Source organism: Oppia nitens, unplaced genomic scaffold (genome assembly GCF_028296485.1).
Source record: "Oppia nitens isolate AA-2021 unplaced genomic scaffold, nextdenovo-longstitch-racon4-pilon3 scaffold35_pilon_pilon_pilon, whole genome shotgun sequence".
In the NCBI taxonomy this organism is placed as follows: domain Eukaryota; kingdom Metazoa; phylum Arthropoda; class Arachnida; order Sarcoptiformes; family Oppiidae; genus Oppia; species Oppia nitens.
In genome coordinates this window covers 596,948-624,904 of record NW_026533216.1, presented here as the reverse complement: position 1 = coordinate 624,904, position 27,957 = coordinate 596,948, and the positions used below count along the sequence as shown (strand labels likewise).

The 27,957-nt window shown below is 34.0% G+C and overlaps 1 protein-coding gene across 1 annotated transcript; it reads left to right on the top strand.

Moving 5' to 3' along the window:
* Positions 1-5: 5 nt before the first annotated feature.
* Positions 6-27,284, top strand: LOC128957047 (phospholipid-transporting ATPase ABCA3-like). The gene is made up of 10 exons (XM_054302764.1): positions 6-41; positions 2,611-2,958; positions 21,360-22,141; positions 22,245-22,324; positions 22,444-22,970; positions 23,074-23,543; positions 23,634-23,968; positions 24,131-25,659; positions 25,750-26,492; positions 26,565-27,284. Exons 2-10 carry the CDS (start codon positions 2,625-2,627, stop codon positions 27,282-27,284), a joined length of 5,520 nt encoding a protein of 1,839 aa, XP_054158739.1. The 5' UTR covers positions 6-41; positions 2,611-2,624.
* The last annotated feature ends 673 nt before the right edge of the window (positions 27,285-27,957 follow it).

Here is a 27,957-nt window from a genome sequence, read left to right as displayed (position 1 = left end):
GAAAATGTTTCGCAAAATTCAAGCATGGGGTAAACGTAAAGGTACTGGGTTATAATAAATTTTTATCAAATTTTATATGTTAATTTACTATATAAATAGATATTAATTAAAGTTAATTATTAAAAAAAAAGAGTTAACTTTTAAAAAAAATTAATTGTAATGTTTTATCAAACAAATAGTATATATTTGTTTCTTTTTTTCAATTAGTATTAAACAGTAAATAGATTACTATTAATAAAATAAAATGTTTTCATTATTATTATATTAAACTATTGTATTTAAAATATCATAAAATATTTATATTATGTGTTTAGTAATGTTTTTTTTTATAGATTTTAGATATAAAACTTAAAAAATAAATTTATTAAGAAAAGATATATTTTCTTTAGAAAAAAGTAAATAAAATTTTATATTTAAATCTAAAACAGAATATTCCGTGTGATATCTATCATACGGTGCTTTTAATACACTTATAACCTTATAATAGCATACAGTTCCCCTAACTAGCTAATTATCTAACTAATACATACACATACACATACACATACACATACACATACACATACACATACACATACACATACACATACACATACACATACACATACACATACACATACACATACACATACACATACACATACACATACACATACACACATCATATACATGTACAATAGATTAATAATGTTGTGTCTAATCGTTAAAGTAACCCTCATTATAAAACATTGCATCAACACAGTGACATACATGAGCGTTGCCATTGACAACCAGTACATCCCCTTTTATTTAAAATAAAAATATTTATGTGTGTGTGTGCACACATATATTGTTATGTGTGCAGGGAGAGGGGGGGGGGAAGTTAGTTTTATTTGGCATTATTGTTAACTGTATACTAAAACAATGTATGTACAGGTAGTATATTTTTTTAAGGGATGGGGAGGGGAGTGCCAACCCATATAAAATTATTATAGAAAGTAAGTATAGATGTATATAACTATTGCACTTGAATTTAGTTACAATTATTTTTTTGGTAGACAAACACACACTACACAATGTAATGGCATTTACTGTACTTTAATAATAATAATACAAATGATTAATACACTATTGCAGTCAATTTATGTCACACTTACTGTACATTTATAATACTGTATATTAAATTTAAAAAAAAATAAATGTATTTATCATTCAAAAACCTGTATTATTATTATTGTATATAAAATATATGATAATAATAATGTAATAATAATATTAATAATAATAATATTATCTAATCAAACAACACAACAAATAATTTTGATTAGATTATTGTTTTAAAAAAAAAATAAATTATTTTTTAAGTGCAAATATTGAGTTTTATTTTATTTTTAAAAAAATGTTTTATTTTAGATAATAGTAATTATAATTATTTTTTTTATAATTACCTGTAAAGTCAAGGATAATCTCATTTAATATAACCAATTGGTATAGTAATTGAAAAAAATTATTTATTTATTTTTTTTGTGATAATTATTGTTTAATGTTTGTGTGAATGTGTTGTTTAATAAATATWTATTTTTTAAAAATAAATAAAATATTAATAATTGTTATAAATATAAAATCTATTAAAAATTAATAATTTTTTTAGTGTTTCTCTCTCTCTAGTGTTAAATTARTACCAAAAAAATTATTGCCAAAAATATTTGATTATTTATTTTATAAAATTAAATTTTTTTGATACTTATAGAGATATCATCAAATAAATAGATAATTATAATATAGATATTAATATATTATTAATGTAAGGGAAAGGTATGCTTTTAAATTAGATGATAAACAAAATATACTKTACTTAATAATAATAATAATAATAATAATAATAAGTATTATATAAAATATCTCAAAAAATATATATATATATATATATATATCAATAGATGATATAATAAATTATTTAATAAAACTCAAAAAATACAATTTCAAAACACAACAGTTATAATAATAATAATAATAATAATTGTTATAATATTTTAATTTTTTTTAATATATATATATAGTTATTCTCTGCTAACAAAGTGTGTGATAATAATAATAATAGGAAAATATTTTATTTTTATTTTTTTTGTAATCATTTTTTCTCGTTATAACAGAATATATATATTTTTATATAATAATAATAATTATTATTATTATAAATTAATTAATTAATTATTTTTTATTATATAATACAGTATCCAAACAGAATATTCTGTGTGTTTGTGTGTATTATTATTCAACTGTTTTATTGAATTTTATAGAAAACATTTATATAGTGATAATATGTAATAATTATAATTATAATAATAATAGTATTAATTAATTAAAATTGTCAATTAATTTATTAAATATTAATTAATTGACAAATAGTATTTAAAATTAATTAATTAATTTTAAATTAAAACAAAAAACAAACATAGTATGTAATATAAAATTAATTAATTAAATTTAAAGTATATATCCAATAGTTTTGTTGTTGCTGTTGTCGACCAAAAAATAACATAATAATTATAAAATTAATTAATTGATTATTTTCATATAATAATAATAATATAATATCTTTTATTTTTTTTTGTTGATATGAAATACCAGTACCGGTGATAAACATGTCTGTGATAAACGATTTGCGGCTATTGTTATGGAAAAATTTTATGCTACAAATCCGACATCCGGTGGTCACTGTAGTCGAACTACTGGTTCCCTGTCTGTTTGTGGCAATGCTAGCTGCCATACGTATCAAAGTTGACTATACTATCTACGATAATACTACAGTGTATAATACATTTAGCCTGGATAACATACCCGAGCTGAAACTAGATGAACAAATGCGTGCCCCACAATGGTGGATACTGTACGCGCCTAATACGACCCGCGTGCACGATATTATCGAGACCCGACTGTACAATAGGCTGACCGGTATAAGTGGTATGCAATTTGAATGTAAGTTATTATTATTAATTATTATTATTACTGTAATTATATTAAAAATTTAGTAATATTTTTAATAATAGTTTTTAATAATAGTTTTTAATTAATTAGTATAGTTAACAAAACAACATTTTTAATTAAATATTTATTTAAAAATTATTTTCTATTTTATTTTCTAATTTTTTTTATTTCACTTATTTTACTTTACAATAATTATTGCATTTTAGTTAATGAATTTGTTTTTTAGTATATTTTTTGTTTGTTTAGTTAGCAATATAATAGGTTATCAACTAATCGATCTATTGATTGATTAATTTTGTTATTATTTTTATTATATTTAATGTATATTTTTATATTTAGATTAAAATACTGTATAAATATATAATTGTAAACACTTTGTGTAAAATGTTTACACATTTTTTTTAGGTATTGTTAATACATTTGATTTTGTTTGTATTGATCAACAATACTGATTAAAATATGATTTTTTTGTTTAGTAGAAAATATCTATTTTTATGAATTAAATCAATAGTAGTTTATTTAAAAAATAAAATAAAACAATTTATTTATTTATTAAATATGCAAATTAAACAAAAACCTCAAATTATATGAATATTAATATCTCATTATTATTATTATTATAAATGTTTTTTTTTAATATTTAATAATTTGGGGAAAAAATTAATTCATTAAAAAAAAGATTTTATTCCACAATAAATTTAAATTAACTAAAATTTTTTATTATAATATAATGTATAAAAAACAATACAATACAGTCTAAAATAACTATAGATTAATAGTACAGTTGCACTAATACTGAACTATACCGGTATATATACAGTATATACTATATGTGTGTCTATGGTATTAATTGCCAACTTTTTTTGTGTGCTAATCTTATATATTAATCAAAAAACATTATTATTATTATGTAATGAATAATTAGCTCATATGATATAGGATAATAAAGTCTAATAATAATAATAGTAATTATAATACATGGCTTTAAATATTATACAAAATACTACATATAATATATATATATATTAATGCCATATTATATATATCAAAAAAATTATATATTTAAAAATCAATAAAATGCATAAAATTTATGGTTTTTATTTGCACAAATATTGAAAGCAATTTCACTGTAATTTTAATAAATATTCAAAATAAAATATTGTAGGGGAAGTGGGTATATTACGGGTATCTAGGCTTGTCTAACCTTTCTTATGTAAACCAAACACTCGGCAATTCACCACTTACCTTACGGTTTTGACTCTTTTAGTGATAACTTATAGTAATGCGTGGCTTAGGAACGAGCGGTTTCCTATTTAATCTACTATGACCAATTAGGTCTGTAGCCATAATAGGGTCTGTCACCCAAATAGGGTCTGTCACCCGAGTAGGGTCTGTCACCCCAAATAGGCTTTGTCACCCAATAGGGTCTGTCACCCAAATAGGGTCTGTCACCCAAATAGGGTCTGTCACCCAAATAGGGTCTGTCACCCAAATAGGGTCTGGCACCCAAATAGGGTCTGTCACCCAAATAGGGTCTGGCACCCAAATAGGGTTTCAGATCCGTCTAGGGTTTCAGATCCGTCTAGGGTTTCAGATCCGTCTAGGGTTTCAGATCCGTGCAGGGTTTCAGATCCGTGTAGGGTTTAAGAACCGTGTAGGGTTTAAGAACCGTGTAGGGTTTCAGATCCGTGTAGGGTATAAGATCCGTATAGGGTTTAAGATCCGTATAGGGTTTCAGACCTTTATAGTCACAGATCAGAAGGCCTGGAAGGACCGTGGGCCTGGAAGGACCGTGGGCCTATAAGGACCGTGGGCCTATAAGGACCGTGGGCCTATAAGGACCGTGGGCCTATAAGGACCGTGGGCCTATAAGGACCGTGGGCCTATAAGGACCGTGGGCCTATAAGGACCGTGGGCCTATAAGGACCGTGGGCCTATAAGGACCGTGGGCCTATAAGGACCGTGGGCCTATAAGGACCGTGGGCCTATAAGGACCGTGGGCCTATAAGGACCGTGGGCCTATAAGGACCGTGGGCCTATAAGGACCGTGGGCCTATAAGGACCGTGGGCCTATAAGGACCGTGGGCCTATAAGGACCGTGGGCCTATAAGGACCGTGGGCCTATAAGGTACACTAAGAGCCATCCGTTAACGGATACGGGGTCCGGAGTTCTCATAATAAAAATATTTACTTACGTAATAGTTGTTAGCTGTCCGCGTAGTTGTGGATAGGTCCAAAGGCGTCCCTTAAGATGTCCAAACAGTTGATTCGCGATGACAAAGTAAACACACACACAAAGTAATATGCAAATACTTTTATTAATTCACTTTAAAGTAATACACGTAGTATGACTCCAAGTGGAGAACTGATTTTGGTGTTCGAAAGACACCTCTATTTATACTAAAGTGTACGTTCGGAAAAAGTGTGTCGCATTGAGTCAGGTTTTAATCACTATTAAAACTGGGAGTTTACTATTTAATTTTTTCTATAACATTTTAGTGCATTATTTTAACACTAAAATATTGAATAAAATTTCCTTAAAAACAAGGTGTTTACCTTTAGGTTTTCTGTATAACATTTTAGTGCTGTTATAAATTTTTAACAAATAAAAATAAGAATAATTTTTGAAATACTTTTTCTGAGTAAAACAAATAATATACCCTTACAATATATTTTAATTATGTATGTTATCCTTGACTTCAATATAAAATTATTTAATGTAGAAATATTAGTGTATATAAGCATTTGTTTATTATAGGGAAAGTTTTCAATAATTTAGCTTATGTAATAATTATGTTTTTTTAATTATTTAAATAAAAACAAAACTTATTTAATAGTTAAATATTTTGCTGATTTGACCCACTATTGCATTTCCGCCCCTTCAAGTCTTCATCTGTCCTCAGATGTGTAACACTAATAACTCATGTACACATTAGTTTACAAATTTTGTATTTATAAAATATTACTATAAAATCCCTTCACCTTAAAAAAATGCATGCATTATATAAACTTAAATCTATAAAATACCAATAAACCATGCATTATAATAAATTTTAATCGTTGTCCGTTTTCTGATCATCATTGTGCTTTGTTTCTTTTTCCGTGTTATCATCTATTTCATCGTCCAGTTGATTTTCATTGTCATTTTGTGTAGTATTATGTTTAGCATTGTTACTATCTACTTCATCAATGCCGTCCAATTCAGGAAGTGTTTCATTGTTCCATTTTCTTAATCGTCTTATATGTACTTTCTTAAACTTTTTCCTTGGATTATGTACACTTTGGACAGTGTATACAAGTGGACTGTGCCGCGTAATTATCTTATAAGGGCCAATATATTGGCTTAATAATTTTGTACTAAGACCAATTTCTCTGTGAGGAATATGTAGTGACACCAAGTCACCTTCCTCAAATACTACATCGCGATGTTTAGCATCATAACGGAATTTACCATCATTATGAGCTTCAATAATTCTCATTTGAACCAATCTTCTTGTCTCCTCCATATATTTTAAATAATTAGTACCAAATGCAAAGTCACGCGGTAGATCATAAGATACGTCAATTGGTACTTTTGGTTCTCTTCCATATAGTAAGAAAAACGGAGAAACTTTGGTAGCTTTATGATGACTAACGTTATACGAGAATGTTACTTTGGGTAAGTACTGGTCCCAATTGGTAACATTATCTTGAACATAATGTTTAAGCATCATAGCTACAGTCCCACATGCTTTTTCTGCAGTTCCATTCGATTGTGGACTATATGGTGTGGTTTTCACATGTTTGGAGGCTGTCAACTTAAAGACTTCTTCCATAAAGTCTGATATAAAGTATCTGGCATTATCTGTTAACACTTTTTTAATGGCGCCGTGTCTTGCCAATACTTCATCTACAAACCATTTCGCTATGGTAATGGCTTGTACATTCCTCACTGCCTTTGTCTCCATCCATTTTGTAAATAAGTCAATCATTATTATAATGTATTTACTGCCTTTTGACGTCGGAGAGAGAGGCCCAAGTATGTCTACTCCGACAATTTCAAATGGTTCATTGGCATCGATAGGCTGCAGCATTCCTTTCTCCAGTTTATTGTCGACTTTATTCAACTGACATGACTCGCAGTTGTTTACGTATTTTCTGATTGACTTTTCACAGTGAGGCCAGAAAAATCTCTCTTTGATTTTTCCATATGTTTTTTCAAATCCTAAGTGAGCTCCGGACAACTCATTGTCATGTAAATCTTGTAGGATTTGTCGTCTTAATTCTTTAGGAAGGCATAACTGTAGCCTCCTATTTCTATTATTATCATAACTTATCCTATATAGAATTTCATTTTCAATAATGAATTTGCTTAAGCTTTTACTTTGTTGATTATTTTTTATTTTCTCTTTTAATTCTTTACACCATTTATCACTATCTTGTTTCTCTATTATGTTTATTGTAGGATTTATTAGTACTGGTATTACTGGTTCCCAATCGTCTGGTTTCTCGTATGGATATCTTGATAATGCGTCAGAATTGTTATGTAATTTTCCTTTCTTATATTTTACTTCAAAGTCATATTCTTCGAGTATTGTTCTCCAATGCATTAATCTTCTGTTTGGGTTTTTCAAATTTCTAATATATTGTAGTGGATTATGGTCACTATATACCACAAAATGTTCGCCATATATGTAATGTCGATACCTTTCAACAGCCCATACTATAGCTAAACATTCTTTTTCGGTTATACCATAGTTTAATTGTGCACTGTTAAACATTTTACTGTTGTAACTGATGACGACATGTTTACTATTTTGAATTTGTCCTAGTATTGCTGACATGCCATAGCCACAAGCATCAGTGAATATTTCAATAAGGGCACCTTCTTGATATTGTGCTAGTATTGGTGCCGTAATTAATCTATTTTTAAGTTCGTCAAATGCTTTTTGACATTTAATATCCCAATTAAATTTAACATCTTTGCGCAACAGGTTTGTTAATGGTTCGGCTACAAAAGCATAATCTTTTACAAACACTCTATAGTAATTTGCTAGTCCAAGAAAGCTTTGTACATCTCTAACTTTCTTAGGTATCGGGAATGCTTTAACTGATTTTATTTTGTCTTCATCTGGCTTTATTCCATCCGATGAAACTATATGTCCTAAATATTTTACTTCTTTGCAAAGAAATTCACATTTTTCAATGCCTAGTCGTAGATCATATTCTCTAATTAATTTCAAGACGCTTTCCACGTGTCGTAGATGTTCATCAAATGTATTGGAGAATATTATTATGTCATCCAAATATACTACGACAAATTGATACAATACATTTCTTAAAACTTTTTGCATATATCGTTGAAATGTCGCCGGTGCATTGGTAAGACCAAACGGCATTACTTTAAACTGATATAGGCCATCAGGCGTTATAAATGCTGTCTTGGGTCTATCTGAGACTTTTACATGAATATTCCAATATCCACTTAATAGGTCCATAACAGTAAAGTATTTACTTCCTTCAAGAGCTGCGAGAGCGTCGTTAATCAATGGTAAAGGATGTCTGTCTTTGATTGTAATAGAATTTAGTTTTCTGTAGTCGACACAAAATCTAATTTTCCCGTTTTTCTTTTTAACTAATACTACAGGAAAACTATATGGTGATTTACTTTCTTCGATAACATTTGCATCCAACATTTCTTTTACTTGTTGTCGTATTATTTCTTTTTCTTTTGGTGAATTTCTATATGCGCGTAAACGTACCGGTTCTTCGGTTGTTAACTTAATTTCGTGTTCAACATCGATAGCTTTTCCCAGCTGTAGAACAGATTCTCCGAAAAGATCTCTATTCCTTTCAAGCAATCTAAGCATTTTTTGTCTTTTGTAATTATCAGTAGTAAGGATATGAAACTGTTTTTTATTATCATCTACGCTTTCAATCATGTAATTCTCTTCGCATCCGTATTGAGGGTATGATATTAGGTACATTAAGGCTATTTTGAGATTTTTACACAAGTATTTATTAGCCTTTGACGAATTGTATAAAATGACATCTATTGGTTTTTGTAAATCAATAAGTGTTTCTTGTATTACAATCTGATAATCGTCATACAGTCTCTTAACTGGTTTAAGGAAACCAAATTGTGTATTGGGTGGTAGATTACTTGTGTCAATCTCACATTTAGCATTTGTCATCGTTTCATTTGGAATATTATAATCTTGACATAGTCTAACGTCCAGAGTCGAGTCTAATTCTTGTATAATAAAGTCTGAGTTTATCCAATCAATTTGTCCTTCGTTACCAAAGTCTAGTTTTAATTTTGATTTTCTGCAAAAATCAAGACCCAGAAGTGCTGAATATTTGATTTCATCGAATATGTAGAAATCTTGAATGTAAATCTCATTGTCGACTTCAACATTCAATTTAACGTACTGTCCTAATTCATAACGTTTGTTATTTAATAGTAGTATTTCTTTGCCTTTTCTTTCTTTTGGCTGTTCTTTTAGTTTGGTTAATAGTTCAGAATTGATAATAGATACTGTTGATCCTGTATCTATAATTGCCGTTACATGTATATTATTTAATTTAATTTTTCTTTTTATAAGGGTAGTCGATTCCTGAGGAGACCGGTCTAAATTGACGAAATTATTCTCCTCAGTTAATTTCGTCGCCACCCGTTTCCCTTGTTGCTAGAGTTAATACGACAATCTCTCGCAATATGGCCTAGTTTATTACATTTATAACATTTTACTGTTTTCTTCCAATTAGTATCCGAGCGTCGTGTTTCATCTTTAGTGTCATCTTTAGGCTCCGATATTTCCACCGGCTCCTTGGGGGCAAATTGATTACCTCTTAACATTAAGCGTTTCATGTATCTAATATTTTCTTGCATTTGTTGCATTTCCCGTGATTGTTGTTGTTGAAATGCGTTTTGTTCTTTCGGGCGGTTATCCACAGGATTATAATTAAATCGAACTCTTCGTTTACCCGCTTCTTTTCGTTGATAAAGTCTGACATCACAAATTCGTTTAACAAGTCCTTTAAATTCTTCGACCGTCTCACATGGGTTAGTAATCATTTTGTCCGTCACTTCGTCTTTCAAATCTCCTACCATACCATTCAACATATTAGAAATTATCTCAGTGTCTGTCATTCCCGGGTTGGTTAGTTTAATTACACCAAACTTTTCTTCCCAATATTCATCAAAGGAGTTTTTCTGGGTTGCATCAAATATTTCTTGAGTCACCAGAATTTTGTGCATTGTATTAGTAAAATTATTAATTAGATTTGTTCTAAACTGTTGCCAATTGTTGATCTTATTCATGATACGCTGATTCTGATACCATAAGTGGGCAGCTCCTTCTAATGACCCAATAACTCGTTTCAATTTTATAGTATCGTCCCACATGTTAGCGTCAGCTACCAAGTCATAATGATTAAGCCAGATAGTCGGGTTTGTAGTACCATTGTATGATTTAGGATTAAGTATTGGTAATTGTGTTCTGACACGAGAACTCATTGAAGGCGGTGGAGGTACAGGATTTTGTCCTTGTGTTTCCTGTGTCTCGCCAAAGCTTACCGAGTTCAAGTCGTCATACAGAGCTGACGGCTCGGTTTGATGAAATTTATCTTGAAAACTCTTTCCTTCCATTGTAATCTAGTTATTTTGATAGTTTTATTTATTTATTTTTATTTTTATTTTTTTATTAGTTATGATTAGCGAGTGTTTAGTGCACGAGTGTTTTGGTTCTATAATCTCTTAGAGCTAATTTGGGCAACAAGGTTTTGTTAGTATCATCGTTGTCTGAGTCAATTAATCGCAGTGGTATGTGGTCTCTATTTACTTCCGCCAATTGGCTTGATACATGATAACCTTTTAATATGTTAACGTAACACCATCCATAATTACATTCAATTTGAAGAGCGTCCGGCTTTGGCTTTGATGTCCATTCAATATCAGAAAGTGGAATACTTATTTTTTGGTTTCGAACCCTTACTCTTTGTCCATCCTTATCATAGCCAATCAAATGCAAAGTATCAGATAATACAAGCAATTTATTTTTGTTGACTGTTTTTGTATACCAATATACAACAGGATTTTTACATCTGACTTCGTACACACGACTCATAGGCATACTTGTTATTGGAAGTTTTATAAAAATATTTTCTATACTTTTGTATCTGAAAAACGCGGTTTCGTTTGGTATGTTAAGTTCAATTAAATATAGATAATATGGTGTTTCAGTCGTCGAATATCTTCCATAATGCGTTGAAAACTTAATTGTACGGAACCATTGTGTTGATATCAGCATTGACATAAGTAACATAAAAATAATGACCATAACGACTCTAATAACCCACGATATGGCTGTTGCTGAATCCATCACTTCCAAGCTGACAGCAGGAAATATAGATATATCTGGTATCAGTGAAAATGCCTGTACTGGCCGGGGTTCGATTATGGTTAAACCAACTCCCATTATACCGAAAAATCTCGTATATGTTAATGTTCCGAAGATTACGATTAATGTGGATAATGTGTGTAATAAATCACCAATTAATGCAAACATTCCCCAAAACCGGCCTCTGAATGTGAATGTCTTATAGTTAGTTGACAATTCATTCATTTGTTGAGACAAGTTTTTTGTAATTTGAATTGCAATGGCACCGTATTCTTCGATTTTTCCATCATTAAGTTTTTCCAACATGGCATCCCAGACTTGTGTGTTATTGTCTTCACTCTCAGGCTCTAAGGTGATATTCAGTAGGTATCTTGTTTCCAATTTTGAATCAATTTTCTTCGACAATTCGTCTATTAAAGCTGACACATAAGCATAATTGGTATAGTCCATAGAACCAGTTAAAGGTTCAGAATAGGGTCCGTATAACTTCTGTCTAGTTTTCGGTATGAAAAGGTAACATCCTTTACGTACACTTACTATGGTAGCCCACTCAATTAAGGTATGTTGTACCGTGGCTTCGTTCTCACAATGCTCGTAATACGTGTCTACTACATTTCCATGTAACATGTATTGATAGTTGTTTAATTTTATTACACGATAGTCGTCCACATGCCTGGGTATTAATTCGCAATATTTTGCTATATCCTTTGATACAAATTGAGTAATTGCTTTCGTACACATATTTGGGCTTCTTAAAAGTTCGGGTGAGAAAGTAAAGCAAAGTTGTTCGTCGTATATTTGTGTACAACTGAAATGTGTGAGCTCTGCTTCTTCGTCTACTTGATTGGATATTTCGTTAAGCAACCACAAAGTGTTATCCAATTTAAATGACATTAATGTAGAATTTATTACTCCTTTAAATTGACAGTGATTTGTTACACAGGGAAACGGCAAACTATTCGGAGTATATATGCGAAATTGATTTTGCTCTGTTGGATGTTTTAACGGAATTTTAATTTTTAAATACAGATATTTTTGAGTGGTGTTTGTATTGGCATTGATTTCATCTCTAATCAAGTATTTCGTGAATGGTAAACTATAAAAAAGTATTTGGTCTTGCTGTTCAATGGCTATTTTGTATTTGCCATTAAGTTGATTATCGATTTGATTCAACATTTCAGTTAAGGTGAGCGAATCAATCAAGTCTCTGGGGATATATCCTTTTCTTAATGCTATGAACATTTTATCATAATAGTTCAATTGTTCCAACTCCATTAGAACTAGGTTTTGTAATTTTTCAAATTGTTTGTTGTTAAAGTCACGAATGATATCGAGTATGTCCCGTTTTTGAAATTCGATTCTCACTGCACTTTTAAAATCTTTTAATTTTTTATCCATGTTTTGCATCTGTTGTTTCGTAACATTAGCTAGCATTTGAATTCTCTCATTTATTACTGTAAAACGTGCGTTAGTTGCTTCTGTTAAACCAATAAGTGCATTTTGTAACAAATGAGTTTTCTTAATAGTTTTATGAATTTCTTTACTAAGATCGTTAATTTTATCTTCTAAGCCTTCATTGTTTTTCCCATAAAAGAATCCAGCAGCAAAAGTAGCAATACCGGCAAGTCCAATAGCCGTTAATGTAATTAACTCTCTTTTTCTTCGATTGTAATTAACTTTAGTAAACAAATCATGTCTCTCTTCTATAAATTTTGTCATTGGTTCCATTATAGAGTTGAAATCGTATTCCAAATATTGACAATTATTACTTATATAATTTTCTCTTCCAGAAACGAAATCTTGAATTCTTAAAGTGAACGATTCACAATTAGACTTTATTTCGTTATATATTTTTGAATATCGCTGACTATTATACACGGGTAAGTTGATTTTCATGTACTGAATCCAATAATCACTGAATTTAAATGCTCGTCCTGTTTCTACAAAATGCAATCCATGTGCTGCAGAGTTTGTAATAAATTCTTTATTTTTGAAAAGGTTTGGTTGAAGTTCATAAGTTTTCTGTACAAAAAGTTTTCCATAATTCTTTACAGTTGTACTACGAGCTGTCGTAGTTGTTTGTGGATTTATTTTATCAATTAAAACGTTAGGTAATTCTCCCGACAATTTTACAATTGTTTTAGGATTGTCGATAGTAGTTGGTATGTACGATACATCAGTAGGTTTTACCGTTGCTTCTGAAGGTTTCGTTGTCACCGAGTCTTCATCGGGAAACATTGTTACTTCTGGAAAATATAATTTACTAGAAGTGGTGGTACTTGTTCCCCGAGTTTCCGCTGCTGACTTCGCGGCGGCAACTTCCCTAAGATTTTGTTCTTCTAATAATTTCATAAAACATTTATAAGCCTTTCCATCATTTTCTTTACCAACGGGTAATATTATTAGGCCAGGAATTATTAAATATTTATCTTCTGAAAAGTCTTTGATTAGTGGACTATCATCGGTAAGTAGGTTACAATCATCATCGTAATAGTTTTTATTATCTTCGAGTGGTGGCTTTCTTTTTTAACAGAAGTTACTGTTGTTGTTGTCGTACCAATAGATTCATCGCGTAAGTAAGTATTATCTTTCGAATATATCTTTTGTGGTATGTAAACATTTAATCTGTCTTTAGGTATAACTACATGTTTGCCACTGTTACGATCATATATTCGTCCATTAGTAATATAAAAATTAGGATTGTTTTTTAGTATGTTCTGTATGTCTATCGGGTTAACTTGTCTACCATCGTTGACAGTTACGAAGACATCCGGTGTACTGGTAACATGATCATATTTGGCTGTCTGACATCTATGTAAGATGTCAACAATCTCGCTGTTAATTACCAATAGTAGAATAAAATAAACACGTTTGTTTCCCATCACCTTTTTATTTTATTTTATTTTTTTTTTTAATTTTGTAAAGAAAGTATACATTTATTAAATCATTGTTTTTTGAGGAAATAGTGTTTACAGGCTTTAATGCCGGATAATATACAAGGGTCGCCGAGAAAGTTTGCATAAGTTAGTTTACAATCGGGGCATACTTTATACATAAAAGGTAAATTACGAATAATTATTTCTTTTTTATTAGCGGCTATTAGTTTGTTGTCAATAATAGTCATCTTATCGTAGTCCTTCTCCACCATTATTTTATAGACAACTCCAAACGATTTTGTGTCATATGCTATAATACGATTGAATATTTGGGATGTAACAACTAGTACGTTGTTAATAATTTCCATTTCACCTATAGGGTCAAACGGTACTATGATTTCGTGAAAAGCTTCAAAATGTCTTTTTAAGTCTTCCCATTTGTAAACCAATATTGTAGTCGTCAAATCTCCTGGTTCTGAACTTAACTTTTCTGTCGTAACAAAGAGATAGTCTTTTGTTGCGGCCATTAATAACATACTTTTAAAACGAGTTATTTGTTTCTCAAGTATTATAATGGGTGCGAATCCGATATTAGTTTTTATTAATTTCAAGATGCCAATCCAATTACAGCATGATAGAATTAATAAAACGCAATTTTCGTAAGAGTCGTCCTTTATTTCCGCATAAATGACGTTATCAATAGTGATGCAAATAGGTATTCTTTGAAATATGTGAGCTTGATGTGTTCCATCATAAATAATTTCAAATATAATTCCTTCCTTTGACACTGCTAAGATACCAATCTTAGTGTGAAATATTTTTAGAAAGTTGTATCCACCCGTTACCATATTTACTTTGTTTATTCTTATTTGTTCAATTGCTTTTCCAGAACTTATAAGCATAGATTCGCCGAGATCGGAGCTACTTATATCGTATATTGGCCCAAGTAAGGAGTACTTTTTCAGTCCGTCATTAGTAGATGGTATATAATTATATATCGTGCCATAGTTTGTTCCGATACTGAGGTTGCTGTCATTAACTAACAATGATGTCACCCTTCCACCTATATAATTTTTATCCACCATTTCAGTTTTGAAGTTAGTATAGTTTAAATTTTCGGTGTTAATGGGTGTTTTATTAATTATATCCGGTGTATATTCGGGTTCCGACGGAAAGATCGAATATAACCAATCAGGGTGTGCTGTACAAGAATGTGTATACGCTGGTATTTGACGGGTAGTCGTCTCCGATGGAATGTATAAAAGATCATATCTGTAGCGTTCATTAAAACTGTACAAACTTGAATTATCAAATGATCTTAAATCCGATATAAATCGTTCATTCATTCTATAAAATATGTGATTTGTTTTGTATATTCTCTATGTAATTTGTATGCTAACAAACGCTTAGCTTTGGTATATGATGTACTTATAACCGACAAACAAATTTTCATGGAAGGGATTAGCAGTTGAATGAAATAATCTTCTGGACTTAGCTGACGTTTTTTGATTTTAAATTGTAGGTTATAAGTTTTACAAAATATGATTATACAATTGTATGACCTTTTTCCAAGGAGTTGCTTTCTTTTATTATTTAATCCTGAAGCTACAGTAACTAGTTCTTCAGGTGTTAGTTTAATGTCTTGCCAAATTCCGTGTATTCTAATTCTATACGGCATTAAACTGTTCTGCTTATGTCAATTAAGCAGTTAGTCGATCGTTGCGTACGTCAAGAATTAATGGTTCAGTTATAGCTTCCAAGAAAAACGTATGATCCAACAGAGGTGAGTCCACAAATGTTGGTAGTAAGTCTACTTTCTCGGTTATCAATGAATAAAACTCGTTTATAAACTGTTTTCTACAATATCTTGGTATTGGAAAATTTAATGGCAAAATGAATATAAGTCCACGTTTGGTTGCGTTAATAAGTTTGTATAAACTATCCACACAATTGAATACTTTTTCTTTGTTGAAATCAATCAAGTATTTGGAACGTACTTCAAACTGTTTGATCGGCAGATACTTGAAGATGTATAAATAACTTTCGGCAATTTGTTGGTCTTCGTTGAATTTTGATTCACACAAACGTTTATTACACTCACGACAATGTAATAGCATAAGATTGTCGTCAACCAAAATATGACAAAAAGGACAGTACGAATAACAGGTGTTATTCCTCGGTTTCCCGTACGGAAAATATTTCGGACACATACAGTCTATAATAAATAATACTATTTATTAATCCAACACCAAATTTATTATAATTTTAATTATTATAAGAAATACAAATATAAGGTTATATAAATTATTTGTATCGAATAAAGCTATGTTGGCAAACGATAAATCCACTAGGAAACCCATTTATAATTTGTGGCAAAAAATTCTCACAACGGGTACAACATTTTCCAGTTTGTGGTAAGCGGTTTATTAGCAAATATCCATTGGTTAGCCCTGTGATCATTAAACGGTTTTTATATTTCTGTAGAAATGTTATAAAATTTTCCATCTGAACGGTATACTTGACTGTCATGAACTGCATATCGTAAATGTATATTAGATTACAATCACATACAACCATCATTTCTCCGGCTCCGATGGCTATTTTCCTAACGTGGGACTCTGGTAATCGATAGGTTTGAAATTCCATCTTTGATTGTAACATAGCTTTAACGTCAAAGCTATAAAGCAGTTGTCCAGTTTCTGACAGTTCAACGCCTACAATCTTCATTTCCCCGATTGTGTATAAATTAAGCGGTTGGTTGTCGAATGATAACAATCTTGTCTGATATATAAGTTCATAGTTGAATGAGTGATTTTCAATATAAACTCTAATCAACGCCACGTTCTCGCCATTTTGTAAGAGTAGGATAAGTCCGTCATTTGGATAGAAGAATCGACGAGCAGATAGTATACTAAAATCTGATACTCCTGTTGCCAAATATCCAATAATTTCATAAGTGACGTCGTGAATATTGCCGTCATTGATTCGGATTAATCGCCCTCCATATGTCATCCCTAATATGCCAAACTCGGTTTTCTGTAGTGAAACTACACGCTCTTCACCGATGTTTGTAATGTTATACGTGTTTGCATTAAAATAGTATATGTTACTATTATCAGTAATTATGTACATCCCACAGTCGTTGAGTGGAACTATACATGTGACCTCATCAGTTGTCGCTACCATTGATAAACGGAATTGATAGCCGTCGAGACTGTAAACGTATAGATATCCAGTGTTGAGTCCAATGACAATTTCTCTTGACGAGATACCAACAGCTGTAACGTACGTGTCGTATGTGTGCCAATTATCGGTCAATAAAATTTCCGTTGGTGCCATTTTTGGATTTATTGGTGAATATTCGGTGATGACATCAGGTTTAAGTTGTTCCATCCAATGTATATCTACAGATTTCAACTGATCAGATAACCACCAGTTACCATCCACTGGTGCCCGCAGACCAGTATCCCAAGCCTGGGGTAGGTCAGACTCGGTCTTAACTGTTATCTCGTTTTCATAACAGCCGTGAAAATTTTCAACAAACTGAACAATTGGCTCAACACCCGCATTGATATTAGTAATGGTTTCATCACAAGGTTCAGTTTTGATGCGTTTTGGTGATGACTCACCATAAATCGCATCGATATCTGTACTCGAAATAGGTGACGTTCCAGAAAACAGTTCATCAAATCCGAGTGAGTGCATCTCTTCTAATATTTTATTGTTATCGTATGTAGATAATGTAGTGAAGAAGTCGTCCATTTCTTCTTTGCTAAGCGGGGCAAAGTCTGGACTTTCATATGACGTTGAAGGTTGTGGTTCCATACTACGTAGTGATAAATGTATTATAGGCAACGCCCTAAGACATCATGCTCGGACAGGCCTATAATTTATGTTGAATACTGGCTACGCCCAAAGCCATTCGGCTCGGACTCAGCGCCAGTCTCGGGGTATCATTTGATCCCTCATCGTTGCTCACCAAATGTAGGGGAAGTGGGTACATTACGGGTATCTAGGCTTGTCTAACCTTTCTTATGTAAACCAAACACTCGGCAATTCACCACTTACCTTACGGTTTTGACTCTTTTAGTGATAACTTATAGTAATGCGTGGCTTAGGAACGAGCGGTTTCCTATTTAATCTACTATGACCAATTAGGTCTGTAGCCATAATAGGGTCTGTCACCCAAATAGGGTCTGTCACCCGAGTAGGGTCTGTCACCCCAAATAGGCTTTGTCACCCAATAGGGTCTGTCACCCAAATAGGGTCTGTCACCCAAATAGGGTCTGTCACCCAAATAGGGTCTGTCACCCAAATAGGGTCTGGCACCCAAATAGGGTCTGTCACCCAAATAGGGTCTGGCACCCAAATAGGGTTTCAGATCCGTCTAGGGTTTCAGATCCGTCTAGGGTTTCAGATCCGTCTAGGGTTTCAGATCCGTGCAGGGTTTCAGATCCGTGTAGGGTTTAAGAACCGTGTAGGGTTTAAGAACCGTGTAGGGTTTCAGATCCGTGTAGGGTATAAGATCCGTATAGGGTTTAAGATCCGTATAGGGTTTCAGACCTTTATAGTCACAGATCAGAAGGCCTGGAAGGACCGTGGGCCTGGAAGGACCTGGAAGGACCGTGGGCCTATAAGGACCGTGGGCCTATAAGGACCGTGGGCCTATAAGGACCGTGGGCCTATAAGGACCGTGGGCCTATAAGGACCGTGGGCCTATAAGGACCGTGGGCCTATAAGGACCGTGGGCCTATAAGGACCGTGGGCCTATAAGGACCGTGGGCCTATAAGGACCGTGGGCCTATAAGGACCGTGGGCCTATAAGGACCGTGGGCCTATAAGGACCGTGGGCCTATAAGGACCGTGGGCCTATAAGGACCATGGGCCTATAAGGACCGTGGGCCTATAAGGACCGTGGGCCTATAAGGACCGTGGGCCTATAAGGACCGTGGGCCTATAAGGACCGTGGGCCTATAAGGACCGTGGGCCTATAAGGACCGTGGGCCTATAAGGACCGTGGGCCTATAAGGACCGTGGGCCTATAAGGACCGTGGGCCTATAAGGACCGTGGGCCTATAAGGACCGTGGGCCTATAAGGACCGTGGGCCTATAAGGACCGTGGGCCTATAAGGACCGTGGGCCTATAAGGTACACTAAGAGCCATCCGTTAACGGATACGGGGTCCGGAGTTCTCATAATAAAAATATTTACTTACGTAATAGTTGTTAGCTGTCCGCGTAGTTGTGGATAGGTCCAAAGGCGTCCCTTAAGATGTCCAAACAGTTGATTCGCGATGACAAAGTAAACACACACACAAAGTAATATGCAAATACTTTTATTAATTCACTTTAAAGTAATACACGTAGTATGACTCCAAGTGGAGAACTGATTTTGGTGTTCGAAAGACACCTCTATTTATACTAAAGTGTACGTTCGGAAAAAGTGTGTCGCATTGAGTCAGGTTTTAATCACTATTAAAACTGGGAGTTTACTATTTAATTTTTTCTATAACATTTTAGTGCATTATTTTAACACTAAAATATTGAATAAAATTTCCTTAAAAACAAGGTGTTTACCTTTAGGTTTTCTGTATAACATTTTAGTGCTGTTATAAATTTTTAACAAATAAAAATAAGAATAATTTTTGAAATACTTTTTCTGAGTAAAACAAATAATATACCCTTACAATATATTTTAATTATGTATGTTATCCTTGACTTCAATATAAAATTATTTAATGTAGAAATATTAGTGTATATAAGCATTTGTTTATTATAGGGAAAGTTTTCAATAATTTAGCTTATGTAATAATTATGTTTTTTTAATTATTTAAATAAAAACAAAACTTATTTAATAGTTAAATATTTTGCTGATTTGACCCACTATTGCAATATAATTAACAAAATACACGAAAGTTATTTGAGTTTTATATATATATATATATATGTATATATATATATAAATAAGTAAATAAATTAAAAAATATATACATTTATGTATAAAATAAATTATATTTCGATTAAATTTGAATTTATTTTAATTGACATTATTTCAAATGAAAACTATTTATTTATTTATTTTGAAAACAAAAATGATTTCAAATAGAAACTTATGATGAAATAATTATTATAAAAAACTATTAAAATTTAAAATATATATATATATATATTCAAGGTCATTGTTTGAAAATACTAACACAAACAAACACACACACAAAAGTAATTAACTTTTTATTATGATATTAATAAAAATTATTATTATTATTATTATTAGTTAGTAGTATACTATTTGAAAACATAAATTTAAATTTAGATTAAAAATTAATTAATTATTTATATTAAATATATATATATTATATAATATTAAACACGTAAACTAACATTCAGTCAATTGAAGAGAGAAAATAAAATAAAAACAAATATTCAAAAATTTCTTATAATATTAATTAAAAACAAATTAGTTATATATTTATATAAATAAATATATATATTTGTTGTAAATATTTTGATAATTATTTAGAAATCATTTAATCAATATTAATAAAATTTTTTAAAAATTATTATTATTATTAAATTGAAATAACATAATAATTGGCAAACATATACATATAAATAGCTCAGTTAAAATCCACTAATTATCTTGAAACTAATTTAATCCATACTAATCTAATCTATTTTTAACTTAATTTAAAACTAAAAAAAAATTATAAAAAAATTACAATAAATAAATAAATTTTATATTATTATTAATTATTATTTAATACAATAGTTGAATTTAAGTTTAATTAATAAAATTATATAAATGACAAATTATTATTATATAATTATTGTAGAAAATAATAATAATTTTTTAGCAATTAATTATTTAAACTAAAAAATTATTATTAATAATCATAATTAATAGTAGAATTAACTCTAATCATACATTTTTTTTGTAAATTAAAATATTTATTAAAAGTATTTTAAAAAATACTATTACTATTTAATTAGATTATAATTAATTAATTAAGTAATTTAATTAAAAAAATATTATAATTGATTGTAATTTTTTTCTAAAAATTAAATAAAAAATAATTTTTAAATTTTTGTCTCTCTCTCTCTCTCTCTCTCTCTCTCTTTCCGATCAATAAAAAAAGTCATGTCATTTGCTACCGAAGCCGATATGATCTCATTCTACAATAAACAAGAAACCGGTTATCCGCCGCAGAGTCTGGTACTGTGCGGTATAATCATCACCAGCGGCGACGACCAGTTGGCCAATCGGCTGAACTATACATTGAGATTTTCGTCGACACCACGTTTTCAGCCGCCTAATCGGCTCCGACCTCTGCGAAACTGGTGGACACAGTTTACGTTTCCCTTGTTTGCCAAACCGGGACCCCGAGCTGCCGAATACGATACCGGTGCCGAACCCGGCTATCAGGAGGACGGTTTCCTAACCATCCAACATGCCGTAGCCATGTCAGTGGCCTCGTATATAACCCAAAGCCCATCATCATCGGATGATATCGATTCGGACGTTACCGTCCGTATGCAACGTTTTCCCTACCCGTCCTATATCGACGATATTTTCCTACTGGCCCTCCAATTCCTATTTCCATTCATACTGATGCTATCGTTCATCTATCCGGCCGTTAATTTAGTCAAAAATATAGTCATCGAAAAGGAGAAGCGGCTGAAAGAGTCGATGAAAATGATGGGTCTGAAAAATTGGCTTCACTGGATCGCCTGGTTTATCAAAACGTTTGTCTGGTTGACCGTTACTACGGGACTGTTATCCCTATTGTTGACAATGTCTATCAAAGATGGTGTCGGCATTATGAATGCCAGCAACGGATTCTTGATATTCTTCTATTTTGTTAGTTATTCAATCAGTTGTATTTCGTTCAGTTTCCTCATGAGTACACTGTTTTCAAAGGTATGTCCGAAACAACAACCAACCAATCAAACAAACAAAACATTTTTAAAACTTTTTTTATTTATTGTAAATCTAATAAAAATAATTTTAACCCGTTTTATAGGCCAACGTATCGGCCATTGGCGGCGGTGTCCTATTTTTTATGGCATTTATGCCATACTTTTCACTATTTCCCCGATATCGGTAATCATACTTGAAAAAAATGATAGCTAACTGTGCCTAACTATCTAATCAGCAATTGTTTAACTAATTTATCTATATATTTTTATCTAATTACCTAACCTAACCTACCTACTAATTAGGGATCTGGGTCTAGTACAGAAGCTGGCCTCGTGTCTATCATGCAATACGGCTCTGGCCATGGGTTCGATGATCATAGCCATGTGGGAGGGCAACAGTGTCGGCATTCAATGGTCAAATCTGAACGAAACTGCATCGCCCGACGACACACTAACCGTCGGCTACGTACTGGTCATGTTCTATGTGGACACTGTTATCTATCTGGTGATGACCTGGTATATCGAATCGGTATTTCCCGGCGAATACGGTGTACCCTTGAAATGGTATTTTCCGTTCAGCCGAAGCTATTGGTTTGGCCGGCGACAAGTGGTCGGCGACGAAGAAAAAGTTCAGCTGAATAGTCCCCAACATAACGGCAACGTCGACGACAATAGCGATAGTCTCGAACGAGAACCGTTAGGTTTGCGAACCGGTATCCAAATATCGCATCTGTCGAAAACGTTTGGCGGAAAAAAATTTGCAGTCAATGATCTCAATTTGAATGCATATAAAGGCCAGATTACAGCACTGTTAGGTCATAACGGAGCAGGTATTTAACAACAAAAAAAAACTACATGTTTTTTAGACCTACCATACCATTTAGCATACTATTCCATATAACGTAATAATTTTTAAAAAAAATTTATTTTAAGGCAAAACCACAACAATGTCAATACTGACCGGACTGTTCCCGCCGTCAAGCGGTACGGCTCTGGTCAACGGTTACGACATACGCAAAGACATGAACAGAGTTCGGTCGAGTCTCGGTATATGTCCGCAGTTTGACGTCCTGTTCGACGAACTGACTGTCGAAGAGCACCTGTACTTCTACTGCGAACTGAAGAACTACAGCCGTAAAGATATTGGCGATGAGATTACATATATGATCGAACTGTTAGGTTTGACTGAGAAGCGCCATAAGGCTGCGGGAACGCTGTCCGGCGGCCAAAAACGTAAACTATCCGTCGGTATAGCACTGGTCGGTAAGTCGAAGATTGTCATACTGGACGAACCGACATCGGGTATGGATGTCTACGCCCGACGATTCACTTGGGATCTACTGTTGAAAGAGAAGACCGACCGAACAATACTATTGTCCACACATTTTATGGAAGAAGCGGACGTAAGTACCTGTTGTTGTTGTTGTTGTGACCACTGATTGATCTGTGATTTAACTATTGGATCAATTGATTGATTGACTGGTTGTCTGTAGGTTTTGGGCGAACGTATAGCCATTATGGCCAACGGTCAGCTCCAGTGTTGCGGTTCGCCGTTGTTTCTGAAAAAACGTTACGGCGCTGGCTATCATCTGACAATTGTCAAATCGGGCGAATCGACCGACATCGGTGCCCTAACCCGACTGATACAGTCGCATATTGTCGAGGCCAAAATGAACAGCAATGCCGGCAGCGAAATCAGCTACAGTCTACCCGATCACAGTAGCAGCCATTTTGAGAGCCTGTTTACCACAATTGAGATGCAAAAACTGAGACTCGGCATCGATAGCTACGGCGTATCGATTACCACTATGGAGGAGGTGTTTCTCAGGTATGTATAGATGGATGTATGGATGTATGGATGTATGGATGTATGGATGTATGGATGTATGGATGTATGGATGTATGGATGTATGGATGTATGGATGAACAGCCATATCTCCATCGATAGCATTGATAATTGATTTTTTTATTGTTTCAATGGATATGACAGAGTCGGCCAGTACGCTGAGGACGGTATGAAAGGGTTGGCCGGCGACGGCAGCGGAAATGCCGACAGAATCAAAACGGCGGACACGAGAAGTGAAGTATCACTTGATTTGGACACAGCTAAGGACGACCCGAATGCCCGTAATACGGGTTTTCCGTTAATACGGCAACAGTTTTACGCGTTGTTTATGAAAAAAGTATTGTATACGATGAGGAACCGTACACTGACGCTGTCCCAGTTGACTATACCGACATTTTTTGCACTGATGGTACTGATAACCGTTAAGACATTACCGAAATTAGGCGAATCGCCCGGTCTGGCCCTAACATTGGACAACTATAAGGGCGCTGAAGTACCCTATTTTGTTAGCAATCGATCGGATATTGAAGTACGCGATTTTGCCGGCGACTATCGCCAGCAGTTTTCGGGTCGACCGGCCAGAGATCAAGTATACGAATTGGTTCGTACGGATGAGGACAGCGGTAATCTTAGCCAGTTTATGGTCGACCAGCTGATTGATAAGGCCCGAAAAGATATTGCCTATTTCAATCTACATGTGCCGATGGGTGCCATGATATGCGACAATAGCCGACGACAGTGCGGTATCGAATCGGCCGCTGCCGACTCGCTAGTGGTCACCGCATTGTTCAACAATCAACCGTTTCATGCGTCGGCCATCAGTCTGGCGGCAGTTGACACGGCTATTGTCCGCTATGTCGCCCAAAATCCTAACTACACTGTATCGGTAGTCAATCATCCGTTACCGTTGACTACCGCCGATAAACTACTTCAAGTACAGTACGCATCGCCCGAACAGTTCCAGTTGTCGCAGAATCTGATATTTTCGATGTCATTTTTGGCCGCAAGTTTTGCCGTACTTCTGGTCAAAGAGTCGTCAATCAAAGGCAAACATTTGCAACAGGTTTGCGGTGTTAAGCTCTACCTGTTTTGGTTGACATCGTTTATCTGGGATTTCTTTATCTATTTGATTGCCTGTATTGGTGTTCAACTATGCTATCTGGCCATGAATGAAGAACCGCTGGCCAGTCTGGCCCAACAAAGTCGCTTATTGGTCGTATTCGTTACCCACGGGTTTGCACTGTTACCACTAGTCTATCTCCTGTCGTTCCTGTTTGACGTCCCATCGACAGCCTATGTCCGCATATGTCTTATATCGTTGATTGTCGGTATCGGTGCCTTTCTGACCGTAGTCGTAGCCGAACTACCGCTACTGGATCTGAAAGATACAGCCCTATCGCTGGACTGGTCGTTCAGTGTACTGCTGCCCAACTATAACCTCGGGCGGGCCGTCTATAATCTCTATATCAACTATTTGGGCAATAAGTTTTGCAATATACAGATCTTGCAAAAGGCATGCAATTTGGGAACCGTTAGCGCCGAAGAATTTGTACGTATGCTTCGGGAAGATTTCTCACAGTTTTCCTATTTGTTTGAGGATTATGTGAATTTGATACCGAAATCGATGAACGTTACGATACCGGTGCCCGACGCTATTAAAGCCTGTTGTAAAGGTATGTCCGTAAAAATCCCGTAAAACGTATGTCCGACAAAAAAATACCCAAAAATTAATTTGGTTTTTACCGATTTTTTTCTATATATAGACAAATGTGGGGACAGGTGTTTCCCGTGGGAATCAAACTTCTATTCGGTTAACAATCCGGGTATCGGACGGCTTCTCATATTTTTCGTATTACAAGCCGTGGTATTCTGGATGTTGATAGTGTTGGTCGAGTTGAAAGTCATACGCAATCTGAAGTACCGATTGATTCAGTTGAAGATAGCCATTGTCGGCAAGTTTAGCGGCAATCGGGGAAAAAATCTGGAAATGTCCGACAAACTGGACGATGATGTCAAGGCAGAGGCCGAACGAATAGAGAACCGGGATTTAGGAAAACTGGTCGAATCCGATGCTATGATTATCCGAAAGTTGACCAAATATTACGGTACTTTTTGTGCCGTCGACCATATCTCCTATGGTGTACATCGGGGCGAATGTTTCGGACTGTTGGGTGTGAACGGCGCCGGTAAGACTACAACGTTTAAGATGATTACGGGTGACGAAACCATATCCGAAGGCGATATCCGGGTCAACGGTTACGATGTCAAGACCAACATACAGGCTGTACAGCAACAGATCGGCTATTGTCCACAGTTTGACGGACTACTGGAACAGTTGACCGGCCGGGAAACGTTGGCCTTGTTTTGTCGGCTACGCGGTATTCGCGAGCAGGACATCGGCCGGCATACCGACGAAATTAGTCGACTGTTGTATTTTGATATGCATTTGGATAAACTGGTCAAGAATTATAGCGGCGGAACCAAACGAAAACTGAGTACAGCAGTGGTCAGTAGTCTTCGTGTTGTTGTTGTTTAGATCCCATTCCCCTATACTAAACATTACATACATTTTTTATAGGCAATGTTAGGCGAACCGTCCGTCTCATTCCTGGACGAACCGACCACTGGCGTCGATCCAGTGGCCCGTCGGTGCCTATGGGATGCGTTGTCCAAAAAACTAGGCGAAGGCCGTTCAATAGTACTGACCTCACACTCGATGGAAGAGTGCGAAGCCCTATGCAATCGGCTGATAATTATGGTCAACGGCCGTATCGCTTGCATCGGTAGTCCGCAACAATTGAAAAACAAGTTCGGCAAAGGCTATACCGTACGGATCAAAGTCCGTACGGGTTTGGTGGCCGCTGCGGCAACCGATGGCGAAAACGCTAGCATAGCTACAGCCGATGATGTTTCGTCATCGGTTAAGACACCGTCGACAACAACGACAACGACCACCACTACCGCCACCACCGTCAACGGTGATGGACGCCGTCAGTCGCGTATAGCTTGGCGTCAGAATAGTGTCGTATCCAGAGATCTAGTATTGGATCATAATATTGACGAATTGAAACAATCGATGGACCGATGGTTTCCCGGTTGTTGTCATCTGATGGAGATTCACTATAATCTACTCAACTATCATATCGATGATCCATCGATATCGTGGTCACATATTTTCGGTACCATCGAAAAGGCCAAAGTCTTGCTCAATATCGAAGACTATTCCGTTGGTCAGACAACTCTCGAACAGATATTCCTCGAGTTTGCCAAAAAACAAAAGGAAGACTTGTTGTTGTAATTTTCATTCATTAATTAAATTAAATTAATTATTTATTTTTAATTATTATAATTAAGTTTTTACTAATTATTATTTAGTATTAATATTATACTTAAAAAAAATTTTAAAATTTATTTTACTATTTATTTTTAATATACATTATATATGATATGTTAAACATTTTTAAAATACTGAATATATTTTTTTGAATTTTTTTTTAAATATAATAATACATAATATTGTCGACCAGATGTCGACAGTTATGCACTTTAATCGACACTAATATATCGTATATAAGATAACGTTATTATATCGTATTTTTCAGTTATTATAATTCAATCGTTTTTACGTAATATTAAATAAACATTAAATTTATTAATTGTTTCGTTTTTATTACGCAATTGTCGGCTAACTGGCCGACATTCTGGCGCAGTCGGTAAAATAACTCAACGTCACGACAGTCATCGATAATATCGTATCAACCGTCATGCCGTACACGTACAGTACCCGCAGCCGTACCCGACCGGTAGGCACACCGAAACCACGTGTTAGTCGTCGCATAGGAGCTAACGATCACTCGAAAAGCGGTAAGTATCCTGTATCTGGAGTCAGCGACACCGATATCGAGACCATCTCACTGGTCTCTCGGCCGTCCACATCGAACCGTCCGATACGATCACCGCAATCACCGATC

Excerpts from the sequence above, each read along its gene's own strand:
- LOC128957047 (XM_054302764.1), top strand. The coding sequence starts at position 2,625 with ATGTCTGTGATAAACGATTTGCGGCTATTGTTATGGAAAAATTTTATG. Across the intron at positions 22,325-22,443 it reads TCACTATTTCCCCGATATCG|GGATCTGGGTCTAGTACAGA; the intron begins GTAATCATACTT and ends CCTACTAATTAG. Across the intron at positions 26,493-26,564 it reads GAAAACTGAGTACAGCAGTG|GCAATGTTAGGCGAACCGTC; the intron begins GTCAGTAGTCTT and ends CATTTTTTATAG.